Consider the following 25707-nt stretch of genomic DNA (forward strand, 5'->3'; position numbering starts at 1 on the left):
CGTACTACCCATAGTCTTCCAGAGGTGCTGGCAAATCCCAATTGGCAATCCCCTGGTTCCGCCGCACCCGTACTGCCCCCTTTCACCGCCCAGTCTGGAGTCCAGGTGGAGATAGATAATCTAGGAACGGCCCCAGACTTTTTTCATCTGTTCTTCACCGAGGATCTCTACGACTTAATTGTGGCTGAGACCAACCGTTATGCCACACAATACTTCACCGACAACCGAATAGGTACTATGCCCAGCCTTTCCGGTGAAAACCATTCCAAGTTTCCGAACTTGAAACTTTTTTGGGCCTTCTCCTTAACATGGGTCTAGTCAAATTGAATGTATTGCGGTCTTATTGGTCTACACGCCCAATATATCACCTGCCCATGTTCTCTGCTGTCATGTCCAGGACACGATTTGAGATGATCCTGCGCTTCCTGCACTTCAATGACAACACAACCTGTCATTGAAGTGACCACCCTGCTTATGACCGGCTCCACAAAATTCGGCCCCTCATAGACCACATCTCATAAAAATTTGCAGATGCTTATACCCCTGAACAGCACATCTGTGTAGACGAGTCCCTCATACATTGTACCGGGCGCCTTGGCATCAAACAGTACATCCCAAGCAAGTGCGCCCGGTATGGGGTGAAACTGTATAAGCTCTGTGAAAGGGCCTCAGGCTATACTTATGGTTTTAGGGTCTATGAGGGAAAAGACTCAAAATTGGAGCCGGTCGGATGCCCTGACTACCTGGGGAGCAGTGGCAAGATTGTGTGGGACTTGGTGTCACCTTTGTTCCAGGAGGGGTACCATCTTTATGTGGACAACTTCTACACAAGTGTGGCCCTCTATCAGCATTTAAAGATAGAAGGGATCCGCTGCTGTGGCACCGTGCGGCCTAGTCGCCGGGGCTTCCCCCAACGGCTCGTTAGTACCCGGCTTGCACGGGGGGGGGGGAGAGGGCCGCCTTGTGTACTGATGACCTGCTTGCGGTGAAATGGAAGGACAAGAGGGACGTTTGCCTTCTGTCCACCATTCACACAGACACAACGGTCCAAATTCAACGGGCAACTGAGGTCACTGAAAAACCCCTCGCCGTCCATGACTATAATGCTAACATGGGAGGGGTGGACTTCAATGACCAGATGTTAGGGCCCTATTTAGTTTCCCGCAAAACCGGATGCTGGTATAAAAAAGTGTCTGTTTATCTAATTCAATTGGGTATTTACAACAGCTTTGTTCTCTACAGTAAGGCTGGGAGAACTGGTCTTTCCTTAAATTCCAGGAAGACATCGTTATGGAACTCCTGTATCCAGGAGGTGCCGTGGCCCAACCCCAAAATGCAGTTAGCCGGCTGCATGAAAGGCACTACGCCTTTCCCATTCCGAGTGCCCCAAATCAACGCATCCCAAGAAAACGTTGTCATGTCTGCAGCAGGGCTGGAATAAGGCGTGACACCACTGTTTACTGTCCCATGTGTCCTGACCAGCCTGGCCTATGCCTAGGGGAGTGTTTCCAGAGGTATCATGAGCAAATACACTTTTAGAGAGTAGGGAACTCCAGACATAGCAATAGGCACACAAGGGTCTCTGTGCTATTTCACACTGGCGCGATGCGTTAAGGAAAATTGCCTAGCGAAAGTCGCACTTTGCGGTCCCCCCCTACGCCGGAAGTGCTTGACTTAACGCTAGTGCATGCCTACGTTACTGCATGGCTTCTGTGGCAATTTGGGTCGGGCCGGAAGTCATGTTAGTCTACGGCGACGCAGTTAATTACTAGGCCGAATGCAATTACTAGGTCGAATGCTACTCCTGCGGTATTCCCTAAAGGTCTGTTTTGGGCGATGCGGTGCGCGCGACCCACCGGATACGCCAATATGCAGTGTGAAACCAGACATTGGGTTTCCAGAGACCCTAATACACAGTGCTGCCAGAAACCTCTCCCTTCACTTGGGACAAAGGGCATAATGTACTTCGCCACATCTCTGTGCGATTTGCACTTTGCACATTGTCCCATGGGGGAGGAGGGTTTTGTCCTCAAAAAGGTAAGAAAAAAAAAATCAGGTAAGCAAAAAAGTTAATGTTTGGTTCCCAATGTTAATGTTTGGGTTAAAAATGTTTAACAGAGTTTATTAAAGTTGATGTTAATGTTAATGAAGTTATTGCTTTGCTGCTTGCTTGTTTTTTTTGTGTTTTTTTTCTTCACTCTGTTTTTCCATCCTTTACCCTTCCAGGTGGACCGACCGACCAACCGACCAACCAGCTGCAGCACTGATGGTGCATCCTGACAGAAGCATTGTGCGTCTGTCAGATTACACACACAAGTTGTTGCATGCAGCGCTGCAGGACGAGATTTCTCCTCCGCAGTAAAAAAAGATACGTTTGCCGAGGCATATGAGCTGAGGGGCAGTGTTGGAGTTCCTATGCTTTGGCAAGCACTTTGTATCAAAAAAGAACTCTGGCAATGATTTGTTCATCCACATCGTTCGGTGTGATTTTTTTTTTTCCCCCACATTTTTGGGCAGATATTTTTTCATCCACATTGATTAATTGATTGTTTGACGTTCATTTTTCCTTCAGCCCAAAGTGCATTACCCGTATGCCCAATATAAGGAGTATAGCAGAAACTCCTAATACTGGCCATACATGTAATTATTGTGGAGACCCTAAAATGCCAGGACAGACCCCACGAATGACGCCATTTTGGAAAGAAGACACCCCAAAGTATTCCGTGAGGTGCATGGTGAGTTCATAGATTTTATTCTTTCTCACAAGTTAGCAGAAAGTGCTTTTTTGTTTGTTTTTTTCACAAAGTGTCATTTTCCTCTAACTTATGACAGAAAATTAAATTTTCTATGAACACACCATGCCCCTCATGGAATACCTTGGGGTGTCTTCATTCCAAAATGGGGTCATTTGTGGGGTTTATTAACTGTTTTGGCATGTGGGGGGGTGCTAAATTGTGAGCACCCATGTAATGCCTAAAGGTACTCATTGGACTTTGGGCCTCTTAGCATGGGCGTAGGGCCCGCGGTCGCAGGGGTCGCCGTGGCGACCGGGCCCGCCTCCTAAAGAGGCGAGGGAGGGGCCCGGGGGCCTGGACCCCCGATGTGTTGAAATCCCCGCACTGGCTCCCGGAGGCAGAGCAGGGTGCTGCAGCGGAGCAGCCAGTTTCTCCCGGAGGCAGAGCAGGGCTACGGCAAGATGGCTGCCGAAGCCCTGCACTAGAGACTATTTGTGTCTCCAGTACAGGGCTTCAGGCGCCATCTTCCGGTAGCCCTGCACTCTGCCTGTCAGCGAGGGAGAAACTGGCTGCTCCGCTGCAGGATCGTTGCTAGAGGAGCTGCACGAGGGAGGCTGGCTGCACGTCGGGGAGCTCACGTCAGAGGCTGGCCAGGTGAGTGAATTTTTTTTATTTGTACAGGTTTATTTTCTGGTGACTGCTCCCCACATAACGATTATTTTCTGGTGACTGCCCCCACATAACAATTATTTTCTGGTGACTGCCCCCACATAACGATTATTTTCTGGTGACTGTCCCCACATAACGATTATTTTCTGGTGACTGTCCCCACATAACGATTATTTTCTGGTGACTGCTCCCCACATAACGATTATTTTCTGGTGACTGCCCCCACATAACGATTATTTTCTGGAGACTGCCCCCACATAACGATTATTTTCTGGTGACTGTCCCCACATAACGAATATTTTCTGGTGACTGTCCCCACATAACGATTATTTTCTGGTGACTGCCCCCACATAACGATTATTTTCTGGTGACTGTCCCCACATAACGATTATTGTCTGGTGACTGCCCCCACATAACGATTATTTTCTGGTGACTGCTCCCCACATAACGATTATTTTCTGGTGACTGCCCCCACATAACGATTATTTTCTGGAGACTGTCCCCACATAACGATTATTTTCTGGTGACTGCCCCCACATAACGATTATTTTCTGGTGACTGCCCCCACATAACGATTATTTTCTGGTGACTGCTCCCCACATAACTATTATTTTCTGGTGACTGTCCCCACATAACGATTATTTTCTGGTGAATGCTCCCACATTGTGATTATTTTTTGGTGAATGCTGCGCACATAACGATTTTCTGGTGAATGCTGCGCACATAATAATTATTATCCGGTGAATGCTGCGCACATAACGATTATTTTCCTTCAGACTGGCATCTTGCTACTAATTGCCCTATTTCCTCTGGGTGCTGCGCATGTTTGCAAATTGAACGTGGCAGCCATGCTGCTGGAAAGCGGAATTGATATAGCCATGCCATGCACAGCTATGGGGATTTGGATATGTGTGTGCTTCGGGTGTTGCGAGGGGGGGGCTGTTGTTGCTGGGAGGGGGGCCCACATCCAGATTCCGCATCAGGCCCAGAGGTTTCTAGCTACGCCACTGCCCCTTAGCGCACCTAGGCTGCAAAAAAGTGTCACACATATGGTATCGCTGTACTCAGGATAAGTAGTATAATGTGTTTTTGGGTGTATTTTTACACATACCCATGCTGGGTGGGAGAAATATCTCTGTAAATGAACAATTGTGTGTAAAAAAATCTAAAAATTCTCATTTACAGAGATATTTCTCCCACCCAGCATGGGTATGTGTAAAAATACACCCCAAAACACATTATACTACTTCTCCTGAGTACGACGATACCACATGTGTGACACTTTTTTGCAGCCTAGGTGCGCTAAGGGGCCCAACGTCCAATAAGTACCTTTAGGATTTCACAGGTCATTTTGAGACATTTGGTTTCAAGACTACTCCTCACGGTTTAGGGCCCCTAAAATGCCAGGACAGTATAGGAACCCCACAAATGACCCCATTTTAGAAAGAAGACACCCAAGGTATTCTGTTAGGAGTATGGTGAGTTCATAGAAGATTTTATTTTTTGTCACAAGTTAGCGGAAAATGACACTTTGTGAAAAAAAAACAATAAAAATCAATTTCCGCTAATTTATGACAAAAAATAAAATCTTCTATGAACTCAGCATACTCCTAACATAATACCTTGTGGTGTCTTCTTTCTAAAAGGGGGTCATTTGTGGGGTTCCTATACTGCCCTGGCATTTTAGGGGCCCTAAACCGTGAGGAGTAGTCTTGAAGCCAAATGTCTCAAAATGACCTGTGAAATCCTAAAGGTACTTATTGGACGTTGGGCCCCTTAGCGCACCTAGGCTGCAAAAAAGTGTCACACATGTGGTACCGCTGTACTCAGGAGAAGTAGTATAATGTTTTGCTGTATATTTTTACACATACCCATGCTGGGTGGGAGAAATATCTCTGTAAATGGACAATTGTGTGTAAAAAAATAAAAAAAATGTCATTTACAGAGAGATTTCTCCCACCCAGCATGAGTATGTGTAAAAATACACCCCAAAACACATTATACTATTTCTCCTGAGTACGGCGATACCACATGTGTGACACTTTTTTCAGCCTAGGTGCGCTAAGGGGCCCAAAGTCGGGGCGTGGCCAGCAATGGAAGCGTGAGGACGCACTTCTCCTAAGCTCCAGAGAACCCGCGGTAGAATCCTGGCAAATCGCATCAGGAGACGCCGTCACCGACCTTCCCAAACCGCTGCACGGAAGGGGGAACGGACACAGGACCCGGAGATGACCAAATATGGGCCACCGGTCGTCTATGACGCAGCGGAGAGGCTGGCGAGATTCGCGCGGACGGAGCCGCAAGATGGCACCGGGGACAATGCGGCCTGCAGCTCATCCGCCTTACAGGCCTCCTCCCCTGCATCGCCAGCTGCAATAGAAGCACCAGCAGAGGAGAATGTCGCACCCCAGCCTCCGGAACAGGTACCACAACCCCTACCCTCCAGAGACGGGAGGAGAGGAGCGGGGGATGTTGGAGAGAGGGAGTGGGAACAGGCCCAAAATGACGCAGATGAAGGTGGGGGAGAGACACCAGAGCCCACAAGAGCAGAACTGCTGGAGGCTATACGTGGCTTGCAAGTGTCACTGACCTCCAGATTAGATTCAATCCACGCAGAAATGTCCTTCCTAAAAAATGACTTTAGCAAACTAAAGGACAGAACAAAGGAAGCAGAGCACAGAGTGGGGCAGCTAGAAGATATAGTTAATCCTATGCAGCGTACACAGGCTACCCTAGAACAGACATCAGAATCGCAGGCATTAAAGATAGATGACCTGGAGAACCGCTCCAGAAGATCTAACCTCAGATTCATTGGTTTCCCTGAGAGAGTGGAAGGCAGAGATCCAGAAACTTTCCTAGAGGACTAGCTAAAGGATAGCTTGCCTGAAACCCTCACATGTCTTTGCAGTGGAAAGGGCACAACGGGTTCCTGGGGGCCCACCCAAACCAGGGGTTAATGCACGTCCCCTCATTGCAAAGCTGCTTAATTACAGAGATAAGATTGAAATACTTCGCGCAGCACGTACTGCCCCTAACTTGGCTTTTAATGGGGTGAAGATCTCAATCTACCAAGATTTCTCAACCGAGATACAAAAGCAAAGATCTACCTTTTTCACTGTTAAAAACTCTCTCAGAGACTTGCAGATCCCATGTAGCATGCTATTCCCAGCTAAATTGCGCGTTCAGTATGATTCCAAAAACGCATTTCTTCACCTCTCCAAGCGAAGCTACAAAATGGATGGAGGAACATGGGATGAAAATTTCTACTGTAAAACCCCGTCCTTCTAGGAAATAACTTTATCCACTATGTGTTAAGAAGATTATATTTGGTGTAGCATCGTCGTTGCACAAGTACATGCAGCACCATTGAAATTGGTTCTTTTCTCGGCTGGAATGACTTTTATGCTGCCGTGATATTCAGTTTGGCGTTAGCTATCCATAGAGTGCTCCTGACATACACGCTACTGATTGGTAGCATGCTACAAGACACTATCAGCACACGGAAGCACTAAACTGATTAATACATCTCGGCTTCAGTGAGAGGAGCTGATATTTAGGCTATATTTTATATTGACTTTCTGTTGTCCTGTTAAGAAAACAATTATTTCAGGTCTTTTTTGCCACTGTATGAGACGCTATATACTAGAATTGTGGATTAAATCTTTATTCATCAGTTGGACAATACTAAGTTAGATGATTTCTAGTTTATTACTTATTATTCTCTCTATTCTATGTTTAAAAGTATACTGCCATAATAATATATGCAATTGAGTAATACTTGAATTGCCCAGTCGAGGGCAACAAAATACTATAAATTTCTGAGCTAATAGTTTACATCTTAGGAGTTATATTGTTGGTGCCTTGCAAACCTGTTTTCATTAAGTTATGTAATTATATTTCATATCTAAGCCATCTAGATACTGAAGTAATCCCAACCTGAAAACGCTCATATATGTAGATCCCTGCTCTAATCTATAATTACTGACTCAACCTGCTTCCCTCCCCCTCCTAACACCTAACCCCCTCCCTCTCCTGCTCCCCTCACCCCCCCCCCCTCCACCTCACCCCCTACCCCTAACCCCCTTCTTTCCCTCTCTCCTACCATTCCAAACTCCTAATAACAGCTCAAAGAGTCAGTTATATGCATATATGGATTTATAACAGGGCAGGATCCATAATGCTAAGAAACATTCCAGGACACAAGACCCACTACCGAAAAGGTGCAGATGGATAGTTTTATTACCCAATGCCTATACCTCTATGTGGCTAACGATGATGTTACCTGATATTCCCCCCTCCCCTCCCCCCCCCCCCCCAAAACGCTCTTGTCTGCGATATTATCCGTCCATACAATACCATTGAAAACGCGGGTTCTAGGTAGCTGGCCTCAAGTTAGTGCCCCAACCAGAGTTAATGGGAACTGTTAGGGATAAAAGCTTCCGAAGGTTTTTAAGTCGGAGAGCAGGGTGGGTTAAAGGGTGTTATTTCTGTTCTGTTTTTATGTGTTGTTTTCTGGTGTTCTCCTGCATAATGTTTATCTACATAGAATTGATAGAGGAATATTATTTTGCTATAATGTTTATCTACATAGAATTGATAGAGGAATATTATTTTGCTATGTCCGCATTCCTAGCCAATAATGTACCCAATTATGTTACCCTCAATACACCACTATGCAGTTTAAGGTAATTACCTGGAATGTGAGGGGGCTAAACAATAATATTAAGCGGAAGCTGGTGTTTGAGTATCTTAGGCAACAATCACCACATGTGATATGCCTACAGGAGACCCATCTGATGGGATCTAGGGCTCTTCTGCTCAAAAAACCATGGATATCTAAATATTATCTGGCCCATTTCTCCTCATTCTCCAGGGGCACAGCGGTGCTCATTAGTAAATCTTTTCCTGGCTAAATCTTGACGGCGTATACTGATCCTAAAGGTAACTATGTGATTATAAAATGCAATTTGGAGGGTCATGTCTTTACAGTGGCATCTATTTATATTCCACCCCCATTTAAAACGCAAATTTTAGAAGAGATGACTTCAAAACTTCACAATATAATGGAAGGCCCTCTAATGGTAGTAGGAGACTTTAATGCTATTATCGATCCGGATCTTGATAGATTAAACAAAAGTCACCGCACCTTCGCATCCTTTTGTGAGTGGATTAAAACTTATCAGTTATATGACGCATGGAGGTGGAAATTTCCTTCTAAAAGAGAATATTCATGCTACTCTGACAGTTATAAGACGATGTCACGCATAGATATGATTCTTACCTCCAAAGATTTACTTCCGTATATTATTGATATACAATATCTGTCACATGGTATTTCGGATCATTCCCCTCTGGTGTGTACAATCAACACCCCGGGGTCAAGTTGTGCAGGGCTCTGGAGAATGGGGCAGGTGTGGTTGGAGGATGAAACTATCCTGGCCGAATGCCAAAAGAATATGTCGTACTACTGGCGGGAGAATGAGGGTACAGCGGGTGTGGGCATCTGCTGGGACGCGGGGAAGGCAGTACTACGTGCAGCATTTAGATCAGCCATGTCTATAATTAGGAACAATAATAAAGCCCATCAAGAATATATTAGGAAAGAATCAGAGGAATGCAAAAAGCAGTTAATCTTGGACCCTTGCCCAAATAGATACACACATTGGGAAATGGCTAGGAGAAAGTTAGAATTAGAACTGCTTAACAGTATAAAGCGTAAAGATATAATTCACAAACAAGGCCAATTTGAACATGGCAATAAATGCGGTAAATTACTAGCGTATTTCCTTAAAGCCCGAGTTGATACTACGCCCATAGCGGCTATAAAACATCCAGATGGGACGAGGCTGGAGACGTCTGTGGACATGGCAGAGGCCTTTAGGAATTTTTACTGTCAGGTTTACTCCTCCCGCACACACACTGGGGGCGGAGAGGTTGCCACATTCCTTGACCAGCTCTCCCTTCCTATACTAACTGAGGAAGAAGCTGAGCTATTGGAGTTGCCCATTGGTCCGGATGAACTAGGGGAAGCTCTATCCTGCCTTAATAAAGGTAAGGCACCTGGGCCTGATGGCATTCCAGTAGAATGGTACTCTAAAAACAAGGAAGGTATCTTACCAAGATTGTCCTCCCTACTTACTAATATATTTGAACTCGGAGAATTGCCAGAATCAATGAGAGATGCTTTAATCACCTTGATCCTGAAGCCAGGCAAAGACCCACTGGCCTGTGATTCATACAGGCCAATCTCTTTGATCAACACAGACACAAAAATCTTGTCTAAAGTATTAGCAATCCGACTGGAAAAAGTCATGCATAAACTGGTTCATGCGGATCAATGTGGATTTATAGGGGGGAGGTCAACAAGAATGAACATACGTAGACTCCTGTCCAATATCCAGTTCCCTCATCGTAACTCAAATGCCAGGGTAATCCTCTCCCTCGATGCCAATAAGGCATTTGACTCCATTGAATGGCCTTATTTAATGCAGGTTCTTAGGGGGTTTGGATTCGGTCCTCGCTTCTGCAAATGGATTCAAATTTTGTATACTAAACCAACTGCGAGGGTCAGGGTCAACCAGGTTATATCCCAAACCTTCCAAATTGGCCGAGGCACCAGGCAGGGGTGCCCACTATCCCCTCTATTTGCCCTAGCAATAGAGCCTCTGGCACAGGCGGTACGCAGAGCCCCTGACATTAAAGGACTCACAATCAACCACACTGTGGAGAAAATATCCTTATATGCAGATGATATGCTCATATACCTGGCTGACCCTGGCCCCTCTTTGACAGCAGTCCTAGAATTATACAATATATTTGGGCAAATGTCGGGACTCACTATCAACTGGTCAAAATCAGTCCTCTTTCCTTTGGACACGTTTGACCTTAATATAATCTCACCAATTTCCAATCTGTTGATAGTGGACAGTTTTAAATACCTGGGAGTATGGATACATAGAGATATAAACTCATAGAGTAAAGGTGGCCATACACTGGCCCGATTTGCGGCAGTTTCGACAGCAGATTCGATCACTGGGATCGAATCTGCTGCCAATCGTTCGCGCAACACGCACCCGCCGATCCGATTTCCTCCCGAAATCGGATCGGTCCGTCGATCGCGCCGTGCGGGAAATTACCCTCGATCGCCCGCGGGTAGGGAGCGCGTCGCTAGCGGCGGCCGATCCGATCAGGTATACATTACCTGAGGCTGGCTCCCGGGCATCCCGTCCGTCACTGCTCCCGTCATGGCACCTCTGGCATCCTCGTATAACTTCCGCTGTCATGCCAGTGACAGCGGAAGTACAACTAGAGGGCGCTCTATTTGAACTTCCGCTGTCACTGGTATGATAGCTTAAGTTCTATGCGGATGCCGGAGCCGGAGGTGCCACATGACGGGGACATCACGCCCGGGAGCCAGCCTCAGGTAATGTATACCGGCGGGGGGAGCGGCGGCAGCACCACCACAACAGATTGTGATCGGTTTCAGGCTGAAATCGATTCACAATCTGTTTGCAGGAAAGGCAGCCATACGATCCCTCTCTGATCAGATTCGATCAGATAGGGATCTGTCAGCTGGTCGATCTGATGGCACATCGACCAGTGTATGGCTGCCTTAACTGTCAGGCTGCAGAAGCTAATTTAAACCTCTATTCTCCTGTGTTAAACAGTTTAGAAGGAAGCTCAAAAGCCATTAGTGAAGATAAACATTTCAGTTACCTTTGATGTGTGCTTATCTTAGTCTGTTATAGACCCATAAAGACGCAAGCCGCAGCTAAACTGCAAAGCATTCTGGGGCCCTCCCCTTCGGCTGCTAATGAGACGGTACAGCAGCTTGTGTAATCAGTGCAGAGCGTAGCACTGATAAATCTCCGGGCAGACTACACTGCAGGAGTCAGCTATTGTTCCTAGCCACATGGCTCATTAATATTCACTGCACACCGTGTTGTTCAAGAACGAGCTTATCTGTGACGACACATTTGGCTTCACAAACATGGAGCCTGCCATGAGCTGTCAGGAGCATCTATCTCTGCATATACTATATACAAATTCTGTGAAATCCAAACGTGGACAGTGAAATGCATATGTAATGTAAGTACAGCCAATCTTTAGCTACTGATATATGTGTTTATTTTCTCTGAGACCCTATACCTAACAGCTCCTCTTTAAAGAATACAATCTGCAACCGGTTCTGGTATCTATTGAGTCTCAGCTGAAGCGATGGTCGAATCTACCACTAAATCTATACGGTAGAATATGCTCAATTAAAATGATCATTGCCCCGAGGCTACTCTACATTCTACAGATGTCTCCTTGCTGGATTCCGCAAAGTATTTTTAAAAAAATAGACTCCCTTATTTCTAGTTTCCTATGGGCAGGAAGCAATTCGAAAATCTCGCTGCGAACTCTTCGCCTACCAATATCGGAGGGGGGGCTAGCACTTCCTGACTTTCAGGCCTATTACCTAGCGTCCCAGCTGTTGCCCATACAGAGCTGGTTGGGTTCAGTGAGAACTAACTCAGACATGAATACAGAGGCGGACATCGCCACTTCATACGAGGCTCTCTGCTCCGCCATTTATAGAAGTAAAGTCCCAACAGGGAATGAAGGCACCTCACTGATCAGACACACTATTAAGATATACAAAAAAGTTCAACGAATATGTGATCCTTCCCCTAGTACTATATCCCCCAGTCTTCCCCTATGGCATAATGACCAACTCCCGGAACTCAAAAACATACCTGACATACATTTTTGGTGCAAAGCGGGCATTAAATACGTTAACCAATTATATAATGAGGGTTCCTTTAAGGACTTTGCCACTCTGAGACAAGAGTTTCAGCTTCCACGACACTCACTGTTTCGATACTTTCAGATTAGGCACGCACTCAAAACCCAGCTTGGTCTACATGGAGTGGTACTAGCCCCTACACCATCAGAATCTTTACTTCTGCAGAAGGATACTGACAAACTAATATCAAAGTACTATGAATTCATATTACTTGCAAAACTAAGAAATAATGCAAATAGTTATAAGGCCAAGTGGATGGTGGGGGGAGAGGGTATTGCTGACTCAGAGTGGTTCGAATTCCATGACACATACTATAAAACTGTCATAGCCTCAAAAGACAAGGTGATTCAGCTTAAGTGGCTGCATCAGGCCTACTTGTCACCAGCCCGACTGGCAAAGATGGGAAAGGGAGCTACAGACGCATGCTTCAAGTGTGGAGCAAGTAGTGCTAATTTCTTACACTGTGTGTGGTACTGTCCCCAGGTACAGGACTTTTGGAAATCAGTCACTCACTTTATGTCCAATAAGCTCAAACTACCACTCACCATGTCTTTTCAAGCATGTATGTTGGGAATCCTGGGGGATGTGGGTTGTGGGACACATAAGAGAACGTTGATACGTATACTATTATTTTATGCCAGAAAGACCCTCACTTCTAAATGGAAACAAAATAAACTACCATCCATACAACAGTGGATAGAGACAGTAAATAGTACCCTACCGCTATATAAGCTTACTTACCAGTCTAGATCACAGTTTAAAAAATTTGGGAAAATATGGAGCACCTGGGTTGACGCCCTAGATAACAATAACAATAATATTTATATAGCGCTTTTCTCCCTGGGGACTCAAAGCGCTGTGACCCTGCATTATGCAGTCTCAAAGGCTAGGGAAAAGAGGTGAGTTTTTAGCCTTTTTTTAAAGCTGTCCAGAGAAGGAGCCTCTCGTACTGATTGTGGAAGTGAGTTCCATAGAGTAGGGGCTGCATAGGAAAAGGCCCGAGCACCAAATGTTAAGTGTATCCTGGGAATAACCAGCTTCATCTTGTTGGCAGAGCGGAGGGTGCGTGGAGGGGCATAAAGTTCCAATAGATCCGCTATGTATTTGGGTCCCATGTGGTGTAGAGCCTTGAATGTCAGCAGGCAGATCTTAAAATTGATTCTCCATTTTACTGGCAACCAGTGAAGAGTTTGCAGTACTGGGGTGATGTGTGAGCTGCGGGGGGCATTGGCTAGGAGTCTGGCTGCAGCATTCTGTACTAGCTGTAAGGGGCGCAGAACCTTATCTGTAGATCCGATTAACAGGGCGTTGCAGTAGTCTAGGCGGGAGGATACAAATGCGTGAACCAGGGCAGGTAGGTCTTCAGCTGGGATTAGGTGTTTTATTTTCGCTATATTTCTTAGATGGAAGAAGGAAGACTTGACGACAGCTGATACCTGCTGTCTGAGTTTTAGATTTCCATCCAGGATCACCCCAAGGTTTCGCACAGAGTCTTTATACTGTACAGTATCTCCCCCAATTGCTAGTTTGAGGTGGTGAGCGTTTTGAACTTTATCCATCATGTGTGGACCACCTACCACCAACACCTCTGTTTTGTCAGAGTTCAGCCTCAGCCAGCTGGTGTTCATCCAATTTTGTAAATCCACTAGACACGCATTTATGGATGCTGATGGGTCTTGGGTGCCAGGCTTGAAGGACAGATACAGTTGTGTGTCATCTGCATAACAATGGTATCCTAAACCATAGTTCTGGATTATTTTGCCCAGTGGGAGCATGTAGACTGCAAAGAGTAATGGTGATAGTACAGAACCCTGTGGAACTCCATAGGCAAGTGGCACTGGATTAGAGTAGTGTGTGCCCAGACATACTTGCTGTTTCCTGCCAGATAGGAAGGTCTGAAACCAGCTAAGAACAGTACCCCTTAGGCCACAGTAATTCTTCAGTCGCTGGATTAGTATTTCATGGTCCACAGTATCAAATGCTGCTGACAAGTCAAGAAGAATCAGAATTGAGCAATCACCCTTGTCCCTTGCAGTAAGTAGATCATTCATTACTCGGACTAATGCTGTTTCAGTGCTGTGCCTTTTCCTGAATCCTGACTGAAAAGTATCAAAGATGTTGTTATCTGTAAGCCTGGCTTCTAGCTGGTTGGCGACTGCTTTCTCGATAACTTTTGATAGGAATGGTAAGTTCGCCACAGGTCTGTAGTTGGTTACAGAATCAGGATCTAGTGATGGTTTCTTCAGGAGGGGTTTTATGATTGCTTTCTTTAGTTCTTCTGGGAAAAGTCCACTTTGCAAGGAGCACTGAGTGATTTTGTAAAGTGCTGGCCTGAACAGCGCTGGGCACTGCATTAAGGATCCAGTTGGGCTAGGATCCAGGTCGCAGGTAGTGGGGCGGAGACTTTGAATGATTATATTATAATTACATTATAGATACTATAGATACTATAATTATATTATAGATACTATAATACCCCACCTGGACATCTCTGTGATGATACAGGATCTTCACTAAAATAAACAAATCACTATATTGGGCACAATGTCAAGCTATATTTAAAAGAGTCGTATGAGGTTCGGAATGGGGCAATGTATTACCACTGTAATATTATTACTCTCTGTATGATAATTTGACATTTCTCTGGATACAACCTATGTAATTGAAGAAATTATGTCATGAAAACTGTGGGAGAATACCGGATTGTTCTTGTCTTGTTCTGTTTTTATGATGTTAATGTTTGTTAACCTTTAAAAATCATAAATCAATAAAAAAATTCTCTTTAAAAAAAAAAAGGGGCCCAAAGTCCTATGAGCACCTTTAGGCTTTACAGGGGTGCTTACAATTTAGCACCCCCCAAAATGCCAGGACAGTAAACACACCCCACAAATGACCCCATTTTGGAAAGTAGACATCCCAAAGTATTCAGAGAGGGGCATGGTGAGTCCGTGGCAGATTTCTTTTTTGTTTGTCACAAGTTAGCAGAAATGGAAACTTTTTTTTTTTTTGTTACAAAGTTTCATTTTCTGCTAACTTGTGACAAAAAATAAAATCTATGAACTCTCCATGCCTCTTAGTGAATAGTTTGGGATGTCTTCTTTCCAAAATGGGGTCATTTGGAGGGTATTTATACTATCCTGGAATTCTAGCACCTCATGAAACCTGACAGGTGCTCAGAAAAGTCAGAGATGCTTTAAAATGGGAAAATTCACTTTTTGCACCATAGTTTGTAAACGCTATAACTTTTACCCGAACCAATAAATATACACTTATTGGATTTTTTTTTTATCAAAGACATGTAGCACAATAAATTTGGAAAAGAATGTATATAGAAATTTTACTTTATTTATAAAATGTCAGCACAGAAAGTTAAAAAAATCATTTTTTTGGACAAAATTCATGTCTTTTTTGATGAATATGATAAAAACTAAAACTCGCAGCAGCAATCAAATAGCACCAAAAGAAAACTGTATTAGTGACAAGAAAAGGAGGTAAAATTCATTTAGATAGTAGGTTGTATGACCAAGCAATAAACAGTTAAAGCTGCAGTGGTCTGAATGGAAAAAAAGTGTCTGGTCCTTAACCTCCTTAGCGGTAACCCCGTGCTGGACACGGGGTAAGCCGCCGGAGGGTGCCGCTCAGGCCCTGCTGGGCCGATTTTCATAATTTCTTTTTGCTGGACGCAGCTAGCACTTTGCTAGCTGCGCCAGCACTCTGATCGCCGCCGGCCCCCGCCCGATCGCCGCTATTTGCTGCGGCGCGCGGCCCCCCCCCCCCCCAGACCCCAGCGCTGCCTGGCCAATCAGTGCCAGGCAGCGCCGAGGGGTGGCCCGGGACTCCCAATGACGTCCCGACGTCAGTGACGTCGGTGACGTCATCCCGCCCCGTCGCCATGGCGACGGGGGAAGCCCTCCAGGAAATCCCGTTCTATGAACGGGATTTCCTGATCGGAGATCGCCGAAGGCGATCGAAGCGGGCGGGGGGATGCCGCTCAGCAGCGGCTATCATGTAGCGAGCCCTCGGCTCGCTACATGATTAAAAAAATTTTTTTTTTTAAAAAACTGCTGCGCTCCCTCCTGGCGGTATTTTTCATACCGCCAAGGAGGTTAAGGGGTTTTATGACTGCAGTCCTTAAGTGGTTAAGGCTCGTCTCAATTTTGCTAAAAAAACATCTCAATGATTGCCAAGACTTTTGGGAAAATACCTTGTGGACCGACGAGACAAAAGTTGAACTTTTTGGAAGGTGCGTGTCCCGTTGCATCTGGCGTAGAAGTAACACAGCATTTCAGCAAAAGAACATCATACCAACAGTAAAATATGGTGGTGGTAGTGTGATGGTCTGGGGTTGTGTTGCTGCTTCAGGACCTGGAAGGCTTGCTGTGATAGATGGAACCATGAATTCTACTGTCTACCAAAAAATCCTGAAGGAGAATGTCCGGCCATCTGTTCGTCAACTCAAGCTGAAGCGATCTTGGGTGCTGCAGCAGGACAATGACCCAAAACACACCAGCAAATCCACCTCTGAATGGCTGAAGAAAAACAAAATGAAGACTTTGGAGTGGCCTAGTCAAAGTCCTGACCTAAATCCTATTGAGATGTTGTGGCATGACCTTAAAAAGGTGGTTCATGCTAGAAAACCCTCAAATAAAGCTGAATTACAACAATTCTGCAAAGATGAGTGGGCCAAAATTCCTCCAGAGCGCTGTAAAAGACTCGTTGCAAGTTATCGCAAACGCTTGATTGCAGTTATTGCTGCTAAGGGTGGCCCAACCAGTTATTAGGTTCAGGGGGCAATTTCTTTTTCACACAGGGCCATGTAGGTTTTGAGTTTTTTTTCCTCACTAAATAATAAAAACCATAATTTAAAACTGCATTTTGTGTTCAATTATGTTATCTTTGACTAATAGTTAACGTTTTTTGATGAGCAGAAACATTTAAGTGTGACAAACATGCAAAAGAATAAGAAATCAGGAAGGGGGCAAATAGGTTTTCACATCACTGTAAGCCCAATGAAAGTTGTATCATCTGCAAACTTAACAATTATGTTTGAGGTATGGATAGGCATGGGGAAAAGTGCATAGAGGAGAGGGCTTAAGCCCTGTGGTACGCCAGTGCTCAGTGTAAGGGTAGAGGATGTCTGTTTTCCTAGTCTGACAGTTTGAGGGAGATTAGTTAGGGAGTCCAATAACCAGGTACATATTAAGCGAGCAAGACGATTGCATGGAGTTTGTTGGCCAGATGGCTAGGTACGATGGTGTTAAATGCTGAGCTGTAGTCAACAAAGAGCATCCTAACATAGAAGTTGGGCTTTTCTAGGTGTGAGAGGGCAGCATGGAGAGCTAGACAGATGGCGACCTCGGTCGATCTATTTGTTCGGTAGGCAAACTGGTGTTGATCTAGATTTGCTGGGATTGAGGCCTTGTGTGTGGCTACCAGTCGTTCAAAGCAGTTGGCAATGACAGGGGTTAGAGCAACTGGTCGGTAATCATTAAGACAGGTTATCCTATGATTTTTTGGAACTGGCACAATGGTTGTGGATTTAAGGCATGAGGGGACTACACCCAAGAACAGAGAGTTGAATATTAATGTAAAAACTTTCGCTAGTTGACCAGCACAGGCCTGGAGCACACGTCCTTGCACACCATCAGGACCTGCAGCTTTCCTGGTGTTGAGATTTGTGAGTGCCTGCCGCACTTCATGTATGTGAAGGATTGAAGGCTGTGAGTCTGTAGTGGGCTCAAAGTTGACTGGAGGCTGAGTGATGTCTTTTTCAAATCTAGCAAAGAAGTTGTTAAGTTCCTCTGCTAGGCTGGGGTTGTTATTGTCCAGTGTGTATTGTGTGCCATTCTTCTTTTTGTAATCTGTGAATAGTTGAATACTCTGCCAAATCCTCTTTGGATTTGAGGCATTTTCAAAGTTTTCCTCAATCCTTTGTTTATACTTAAGTTTTGCATATCGTATGCCTTTTTTTAGACTTGCTCTGGCTGAAGAATATGCTTCTTTGTCTTGTATCTTAAAAGCTTTATTTCTATTCCTTATGAGTACTTTAAGTTCTTTTGTCATCCATGGTTTTTGATTTGAGGGAACAGTAATTATTTTGTTGGCAGTGATGGTGTCCACACAGAAATTAACATATGACAATACAGAGGAAGTACACGTCTCCAGGTCTGTTTGATGAAAGAATATATTCCAGTCTGTGTGTTCAAAGCAATCTTGGAGCTGAGAGACAGCAGTCTCAGGCCAGACTTTAACAGACTTGCCAATTGGTTTAGCAGTGTTGATAATGGCTTTGTATGCCAGGATAAGAAACAAAGATAGATGGTCAGACTGTCCCAGTGGGGGGCGTGGGGCGATCTTATAGGCACCTTTTATGTTTGTATAGACATGGTCTAATGCTGGGAAAACATGGTTATCAGTCGAGCCGCTGATGGCTTGTTTAATAATTTCCGACAGGTCCGATCAGCAAGGCGCTCGATTCGCCGCTCGATACCCGTGGGCAGACAATGGGAAGAAAACGAGCGGAAGATAAGGAGCGCCCGCGGGGATCGGTCCAGGCACCGGCGGGGATGCGCCGGGATCGAGCCAGCGCCTCAATCCGGCGCATAAATCTAGCCGTGTATTCCCAGCATAAGGTCTTTTCTCCTCTGGTTTCACCGTCCACATGCTGATAAAATCTAAAAAAATACATTCTTAAAGCAGAATGAAACCCAGCATTTCTTCTTTGCTCTAAAAAATTAATTACAGCATATTATATACATTTAATCAAAAAGGGTCTGCACACCTGATGCACAAATCTGCATTATATAGCAATAAATTATAAGAAAGTAGCATGGGTGCTGGATCGTAATAAGACAATAGTCTTAATTAACTAGATCAAAAAATTAAATGACCCGCACACCAAGTAATACTTTTCTCAAAAATAAATTGTATTCAACAAGTAAAAGCACAAGAAAATTACAAACATGTATAGCTGAAATAGCCAATAAACACTACAAACACTGGAATTATACAAAATGTATAAAAAATTCAACAGGTTCACATAAGCATAGCATCTGGTGTATACACTGAGTACATAAATATGTCACAACAGGCATGAACAAACCCAGTAGCAGTGAATGAATTGCATACAAATGAACCATCAGCTTATGAGTCCAAGAGCCCTGACAGCTCTGTTTCGACTACCTTTTTCAAAGGGTTCTTGTGCTTTCACTTGTTGAATACAATTTATTTTTGAGCAAAGTATTACTTGGTGTGTGGGTCATTTCATTTTTTGATCTAGCATATTATATACAAACAGCATTTTTTTTTACTAGAACAGCATTCAAAGGGTTACACACAGGAGTTGAAAGTTCAGTGCAGAGAAATCTGGACGCATCCGAAGTGGAGATAATGTTATCTTGTGTTTACTTAATTGTATCAGGTGAGGAATGTGACACATTCTCTAACTGCGCAGAAGCTCCTGGACACAGACAGACACTCAAAGCATTTCTGCTTTCAATACATAATGAATAAAACCAGTTATTAATGAAATGCAAAGTCCCCTCTCAAAGCAAAAAACTGTTCTTTTGGGAACTTGTAATTTCTAAATGAATAATAATACTTTTGCACAAATGCAAATATGATAACCGTATGGCGCATATATATATATATATATATATATATATATATATATATATATATATATATATATATATATATATATATATATATATATATATAGGAAAACATGTTTTTATTGAATATTTTGTCAGGGTTTTATACTACTTTAAGATTTGCTTGGTTAAAATCTCCAGCAATGATGAAAATTGCAACAGGGTATGAGTTCTGTTGCTTACTAATGACATCAAACAGTTGTTCATTTGCTGACTTAATATTTGCCTGAGGTGGAATCTACACTGTCATAATAATAATAACTGTATGTTCCCTGGGTAGGTAAAATGGTCTACATCTCAGCATTAGATATTCCACATCAGGAGAACAAGACTTGTTGATTATGGTTGTTAGTGCTCCAAGCATTATTGATATAGACACATAGGGCCATATCCTATTCAAGATGATAAGTAGCTTGCAGATGCGAGCTACTTATCACCTTGCCATCGCACGAGGATTACCGGCAAATCCTATTGCCCATATCCTTCGCGCGATGGCCGACCGTTAATTAGCATTACTCAGGCGAAAGCCTGAGCGATGCTCCCTATTACCGGGCGATGGGGAGTGAGGTTTACACTGTGGTGCTGTCCATCAGCACCACGGCCTCACTCCCCACACATGCGCACTCGCCCGCCGAACATCGCCGAAATCTTCCGCCGCAGGATCTGGGGGTCTCCTTTAATAAGGAGACCCCCAGAGCTCCCCGTCGGGTTGCCACACACTCTAGAAGCCCCCCATGTGGCTGCACTGGCACCCCTGTTGGCATACATACCGCCGCAGATCACCCGACGCCTCTCGCCGCAAAATCCGTCGTGTAATTACAGTGTATCTGACACAGTAATTACTGTGCGCATAGAAGGAGCCCAGGCAAAGCATCTTTGAATCTGCAGCCGGGCTCCCCATTGGTCCGCTGTCTGAACCAATAAAATGGCTCACACAGCGGACCAATGGGGAGCCCAGGCTGCAGATTCAAAGATGCTTTGCCCAGTCTCCTTCTATGCGCACAGTAATTACAGTGTCAGATACACTGTAATTACACAACGGATTTTGCGGCGAGAGGCGTCGGGTGATCTGTGGCGGTATGTATGCCAACAGGGGTGCCGGTGCAGCTACATGGGGGGCTTCTACAGTGTGCGGCGACCCGACGGGGAGCTCTGGGGGTCTCTTTATTTAGTGGAGAGCCCCAGATGCTGCGGCGGCGACGTGCGTTAGCCGGTTTAGACCTGCTTTTTGCAGGTTTAAGCTAACGCTCATGTCTGCCGGGAAGTATCGCTTCCCGGAGGCATGCTAAGGGTAATTGGATAATGTGTTAAGAACTCGCTGGGCGATTATATCGCCCAAGCGAGTTCTTTTCCACCTGGGGGGGTCTAAAGTTTTATAAGATTAGGCGATGCCCCCATCGCCTAAGTTAAGAACTCATCAATAGAATATGGCACATAGTCCTCTACCTGTTTTCCTGCCAGAATCATGCGTCTGGTACGGAGGGGTCTAGCCATGTCTCCGAAAAAATCAAAAGTCAACAGTCTCTCATAGTTTTATACGTGGAGATATCCAGTCCGAACTCATCCGTTTTATTTGCAAGGGATCTCACATTTGCAAGAAGTGCGCTAGGAAGAGGGGTTTTATGTGGAGTATCTCTCAGTCTAGTTAGCAGTCCTGATTGCTTACCTCTCTTGTTTCCTCTTGTTTCCTCTTGCTTTGCTTTTTTCCTTGTCTATTTCCGAAGATAGCTGTAGTTAACGTGAGTCCCGGTGATCTGAGAATCTCCTGCGGTATTGATTCCGTGTTAAAGTAATCTCCTGTGCTGCTTGATCCGATCTGTAGAAGCTCCTGGGCGATTGTAGTGGATGCTTGCTTTTGCTTGTGAGACATTGAAGGTCAGTAGGAAGAAATGTAATAGAAGAGAGCACCTATGTGGGTAACATGAAGCCGCTGCATCTGTGCACGCCACCATCGTACTTGGTCTGTGCTCCGGATGATGGTTCGTGCTGCAGATGATGCTGACAGGGTCCCAGGGTCCTCAGTCCAGATGAAATTGGATCAGGGCTCCCAGCAAAAGGAGCCTGTTGGAGGAGAGGTCCAGTGCCCATTTGTACCACAGTAGAAGTAGTTAAATTTGATATATCAAGGTGTTTGGTGCTTCAGAGTTCCACTATATTTCATGGTGATCCATGACAAAGAATAAATGAACAACTTGTAACATGCGTGGACTCATTTTGTGACCAACGGTAGTTACATCGCCCACAAAATAACCTTGCTACAGATAGTTTTTTTTTTTTTAATATTTGTGTGCTGCTTTTATTAATGTGTGCATACCATTAGTGTTTGTGTTTTGCGATCAGGTGCCTTCGCAAAGCAGTTGTCCCTAGTTGGGTGTTGGGCTTCCCATGACTCAGTTTCTTTTGGCAGAGGTTGCAGATGGCATTGCTGGTATCAGAGGCACACAAACGAAAAAAAAATGCCACACTGGGGAGCTTTGGAATGTCCGCATTCGGGTGGTGGCAACAGCAGGCGTTGAAGGGCGTGTTGGCTGGATGACCCCAAGTGTATCACTGAATGCATCAAGTATGAATAACTCCTCTGACACATCAAGTAGAACAGCTGGGTTGCTAGTGGTAGTAGTGTTAAGGTTTTTTGTGAAACCAGAAGCTGAGCAGGAGGAGGACGGTACGTCACAGAGGTTCTGAGCAGAAGCTGTAGAAGATGTGGTGCACTGTTTAAGCCAGTCAACCACGTCCACAGAATTTTGGGGGTAGAGGTGGGTACGTGCCTTCTGAACACTGTACTTTGGTCGAGGGCTGCACAAAATCACGCCAGCACAACCTGAAAAATACCTACGGGGAGGCCTTCCTCTGCCTGTTATTTTTCCCATATTGGGGGTATGCAGTACTACTAACAATATTTAACCATTTCAGCCCGCTGGGATTTTTAACCTTATGCATCGGAGAAATTTTCACCTCCCATTCATTCGCTAATAACTACTTATCCCAATTTATTGATCTATAGTTGCTCTGTCCAACTGCCAAAAAACTGTGTAGGGAGCAGGGAAGCTGGCCAGCATCATTGTTTAAATCCTTTTTCGGGAATATCTTTATAAAGAACAAAAGCCTTGCTGAGAATCCCCTATGAAGAGATGGACTAGTCCAAAACCTGTCACTTCTGTCAGATTTCTACTACCTACTGTAAGTGACAGCAACATAGGAGAAAAGTAATTTATGGCTCATTTTACTCTGGAAAAAAAGTACTTCTTATTTGTATATGTTTGCACATATTTTAAATTTTACAGTTTTTCACTGTAGTGCCCCTTTAAGTACTGTAAGCATTTATAAAATAAATAGCATCATATGTATATAATAATTACAATTCTTGTTTACTTTATAGGAGCCTGGTTTTCTGACAGCATTTGAATATAGTCTTAAAAGGAAGAGGGTGTTCCACATCTCAACAGGAAGCCAGGAACTTGAGTAAGGTTTATTTATGTAGATAATGTATACATTCTTGTTTTTGTTTTGCAAGGATTTTACCAAACATCAATATTTCAAGTATGCCATAGTGTATTATTTTTGTCTGGAAAGGGAACGCACAGGTGAATTGGCTATTTGATTAGTCACTGAACACTTGTAATACTGTAACGATCGGTGAAGCACAGAGAGGACCTGATTACCGGTGATCTGCAGTATCACTGGGAATACAGATGTATACCAGATTATAAGTGATCTGCAGTATCACCGATAATCCGATATACTAGCTAACCTCTGTTCACCTGAGTAGAGTGTAGTGTTTGGTGGAACAGTAACACTTAGAGGACAAGGCCTCAGTGCAGCAAGGAATACTGCACAGATTCCTTCCGCAGACCTGAGCTCTCCAAGACGGGAGGAGTCAGACTGACAGTAGGAAGGATTGTCTGAAAGTGACACTCAGGAGGAGATGTCACTGACAGGACGGGGAACCACCTCCAAGAGTAAGGTCGGTTCTCGAGGTCAGACAAGCCAGGTCGTACACACACGGACAGACAAAGTACAAGATCATAAAGCAGAGGCGGAGTCTAGGTACAGGCAGGGTTCGGCAACAGGGTATCAGAAATATCGAGGTACAAGATCAGGAGGCAAAGGCGGAGTCTAAGTGCAGGCAGGGTTCGGCAACGGGGTATCAGATATATCGAGGTACAAAATCAGGAGGCAGAAACAGTCTAGGGACGAGCCGGGGTTCGGCAACAGAGTATCAGAAATATCGAGGTGCAAGATCAGAGTTCAGGAGGATAGTCAGGCAAGCAGGAAGTCATAACAGATAATCACAATCAAACTAGTACTTTAACCTCCTGAGCGGTATGGACGAGCTCAGCTCGTCCATCACCGCCGGAGGCTGCCGCTCAGGCCCTGGTGGGCCGATTTTCTTGAAATAAAGTGCAGCACACGCAGCCGGCACTTTGCCAGCCGCGTGTGCTGCCTGATCGCCGCCGCTCTGCGGCGATTCGCCGCGAGCAGCGGCGAAAGAGGGTCCCCCCAGCCGCCTGAGCCCTGCGCAGCCGGAACAAAAAGTTCCGGCCAGCGCTAAGGGCTGGATCGGAGGCGGCTGACGTCAGGACGTCGGCTGACGTCCATGACGTCACTCCGCTCGTCGCTATGGCGACGATCTAAGCAAAACAAGGAAGGCCGCTCATTGCGGCCTTCCTTGTTTATTCTGGGCGCCGGAGGCGATCGGAAGAACGCCTCCGGAGCGCCCTCTAGTGGGCTTTCATGCAGCCAACTTTCAGTTGGCTGCATGAAATAGTTTTTTTTTAATTTAAAAAAAACCCTCCCGCAGCCTCCCTGGCGATCTCAATAGAACGCCGGGGAGGTTAAGCTATCAACAAAATCTAGCTAAGTGTAGGATTACAGCTCCAGCTGGTCCCGGCACACTTGCAGATCTGACTACGGATCTGGGTGCTCCCACGTATGTGATCGCACGCCAGACAACCAGCAACTGAATAAGCAGCAGAATATATAGTTGCTGGACTCTGCTGCCCCGCCCGAACCATTCAGCCAATCATGAGTCCTGCAGGAATCGGCTGACCTTCCTGATCAGCTGACACTTCCTCTGCAGGTATAAAGGTCCTGAATTCAGGCCCGCGCGAGCATAGCTCTCCATCTGCCTAGGTGCACTAACAGACCCAGCCACACCAAGCACATGCTGCTGCATGCAAACAGCCGCTTTGCTGTCAGGACATGCAGCGGCTTTTCCGCGTTCCACAACACAACCAGACGCGTGCAAACCGACGCGTAGGACGCGGAGTCAGCCGACTAGCTCTTGGCACACGCGGCGGCTTTTCCGCGTTTCCTCACAGTACCCCCCGAGGAGTGGACTCCGGACAACTCCTACCAGGTTTCTCGGGATGTAAAGCGTGAAACTCTTTCCTTAATTCGTCCGCATGCATGCGGTTCCCAGGTACCCATTGTCTCTCCTCAATGCCATACCCTTTCCAATGCACCAGATATTGTACTGAGTTCTGTACAATGCGTGAATCTAAGATTTTTTTCTACCTCATACTCGGGTTGGTCCTCCACCATCACAGGAGGAGGAGGAGTAGGACCCACATGAACCGCAGGTTTGAGTAGGGACACGTGAAATGACCTTACGCCCCGCATGCTGGCAGGAAGATCAATGGCATAAGTGACGTTGTTGATCTTCTTGGTCACAGAAAATGGACCCACAAACCTGGGGCCCAGTTTGGCAGATGGCTGCTTCAGGGTCAAGTGACGTGTGGACACCCAGACTAAATCCCCTGGCTGAAACTTCCATTCCATGGAACGTCTCTTGTCCGCTTGACCCTTTTGACTTTGGAACACTTTCTGCAAATTCCCCTTAACAACTCCCCAATTGTCCCTG

General features: G+C 45.2%; 1 protein-coding gene across 1 annotated transcript in view; it reads left to right on the forward strand.

Moving 5' to 3' along the window:
- Positions 1–25707, forward strand: part of LOC137533574 (meiotic recombination protein DMC1/LIM15 homolog) — a 603524-nt gene that overhangs the window by 315409 nt on the left and 262408 nt on the right. Inside the window, exon 5 of the mRNA XM_068254935.1 lies at positions 23224–23306. Within this exon, the coding sequence (XP_068111036.1) occupies positions 23224–23306 (83 nt within the window). The remainder of the gene's footprint in view (positions 1–23223; positions 23307–25707) is intronic.

Source organism: Hyperolius riggenbachi, chromosome 9 (assembly GCF_040937935.1).
Source record: "Hyperolius riggenbachi isolate aHypRig1 chromosome 9, aHypRig1.pri, whole genome shotgun sequence".
Classification (NCBI taxonomy): domain Eukaryota; kingdom Metazoa; phylum Chordata; class Amphibia; order Anura; family Hyperoliidae; genus Hyperolius; species Hyperolius riggenbachi.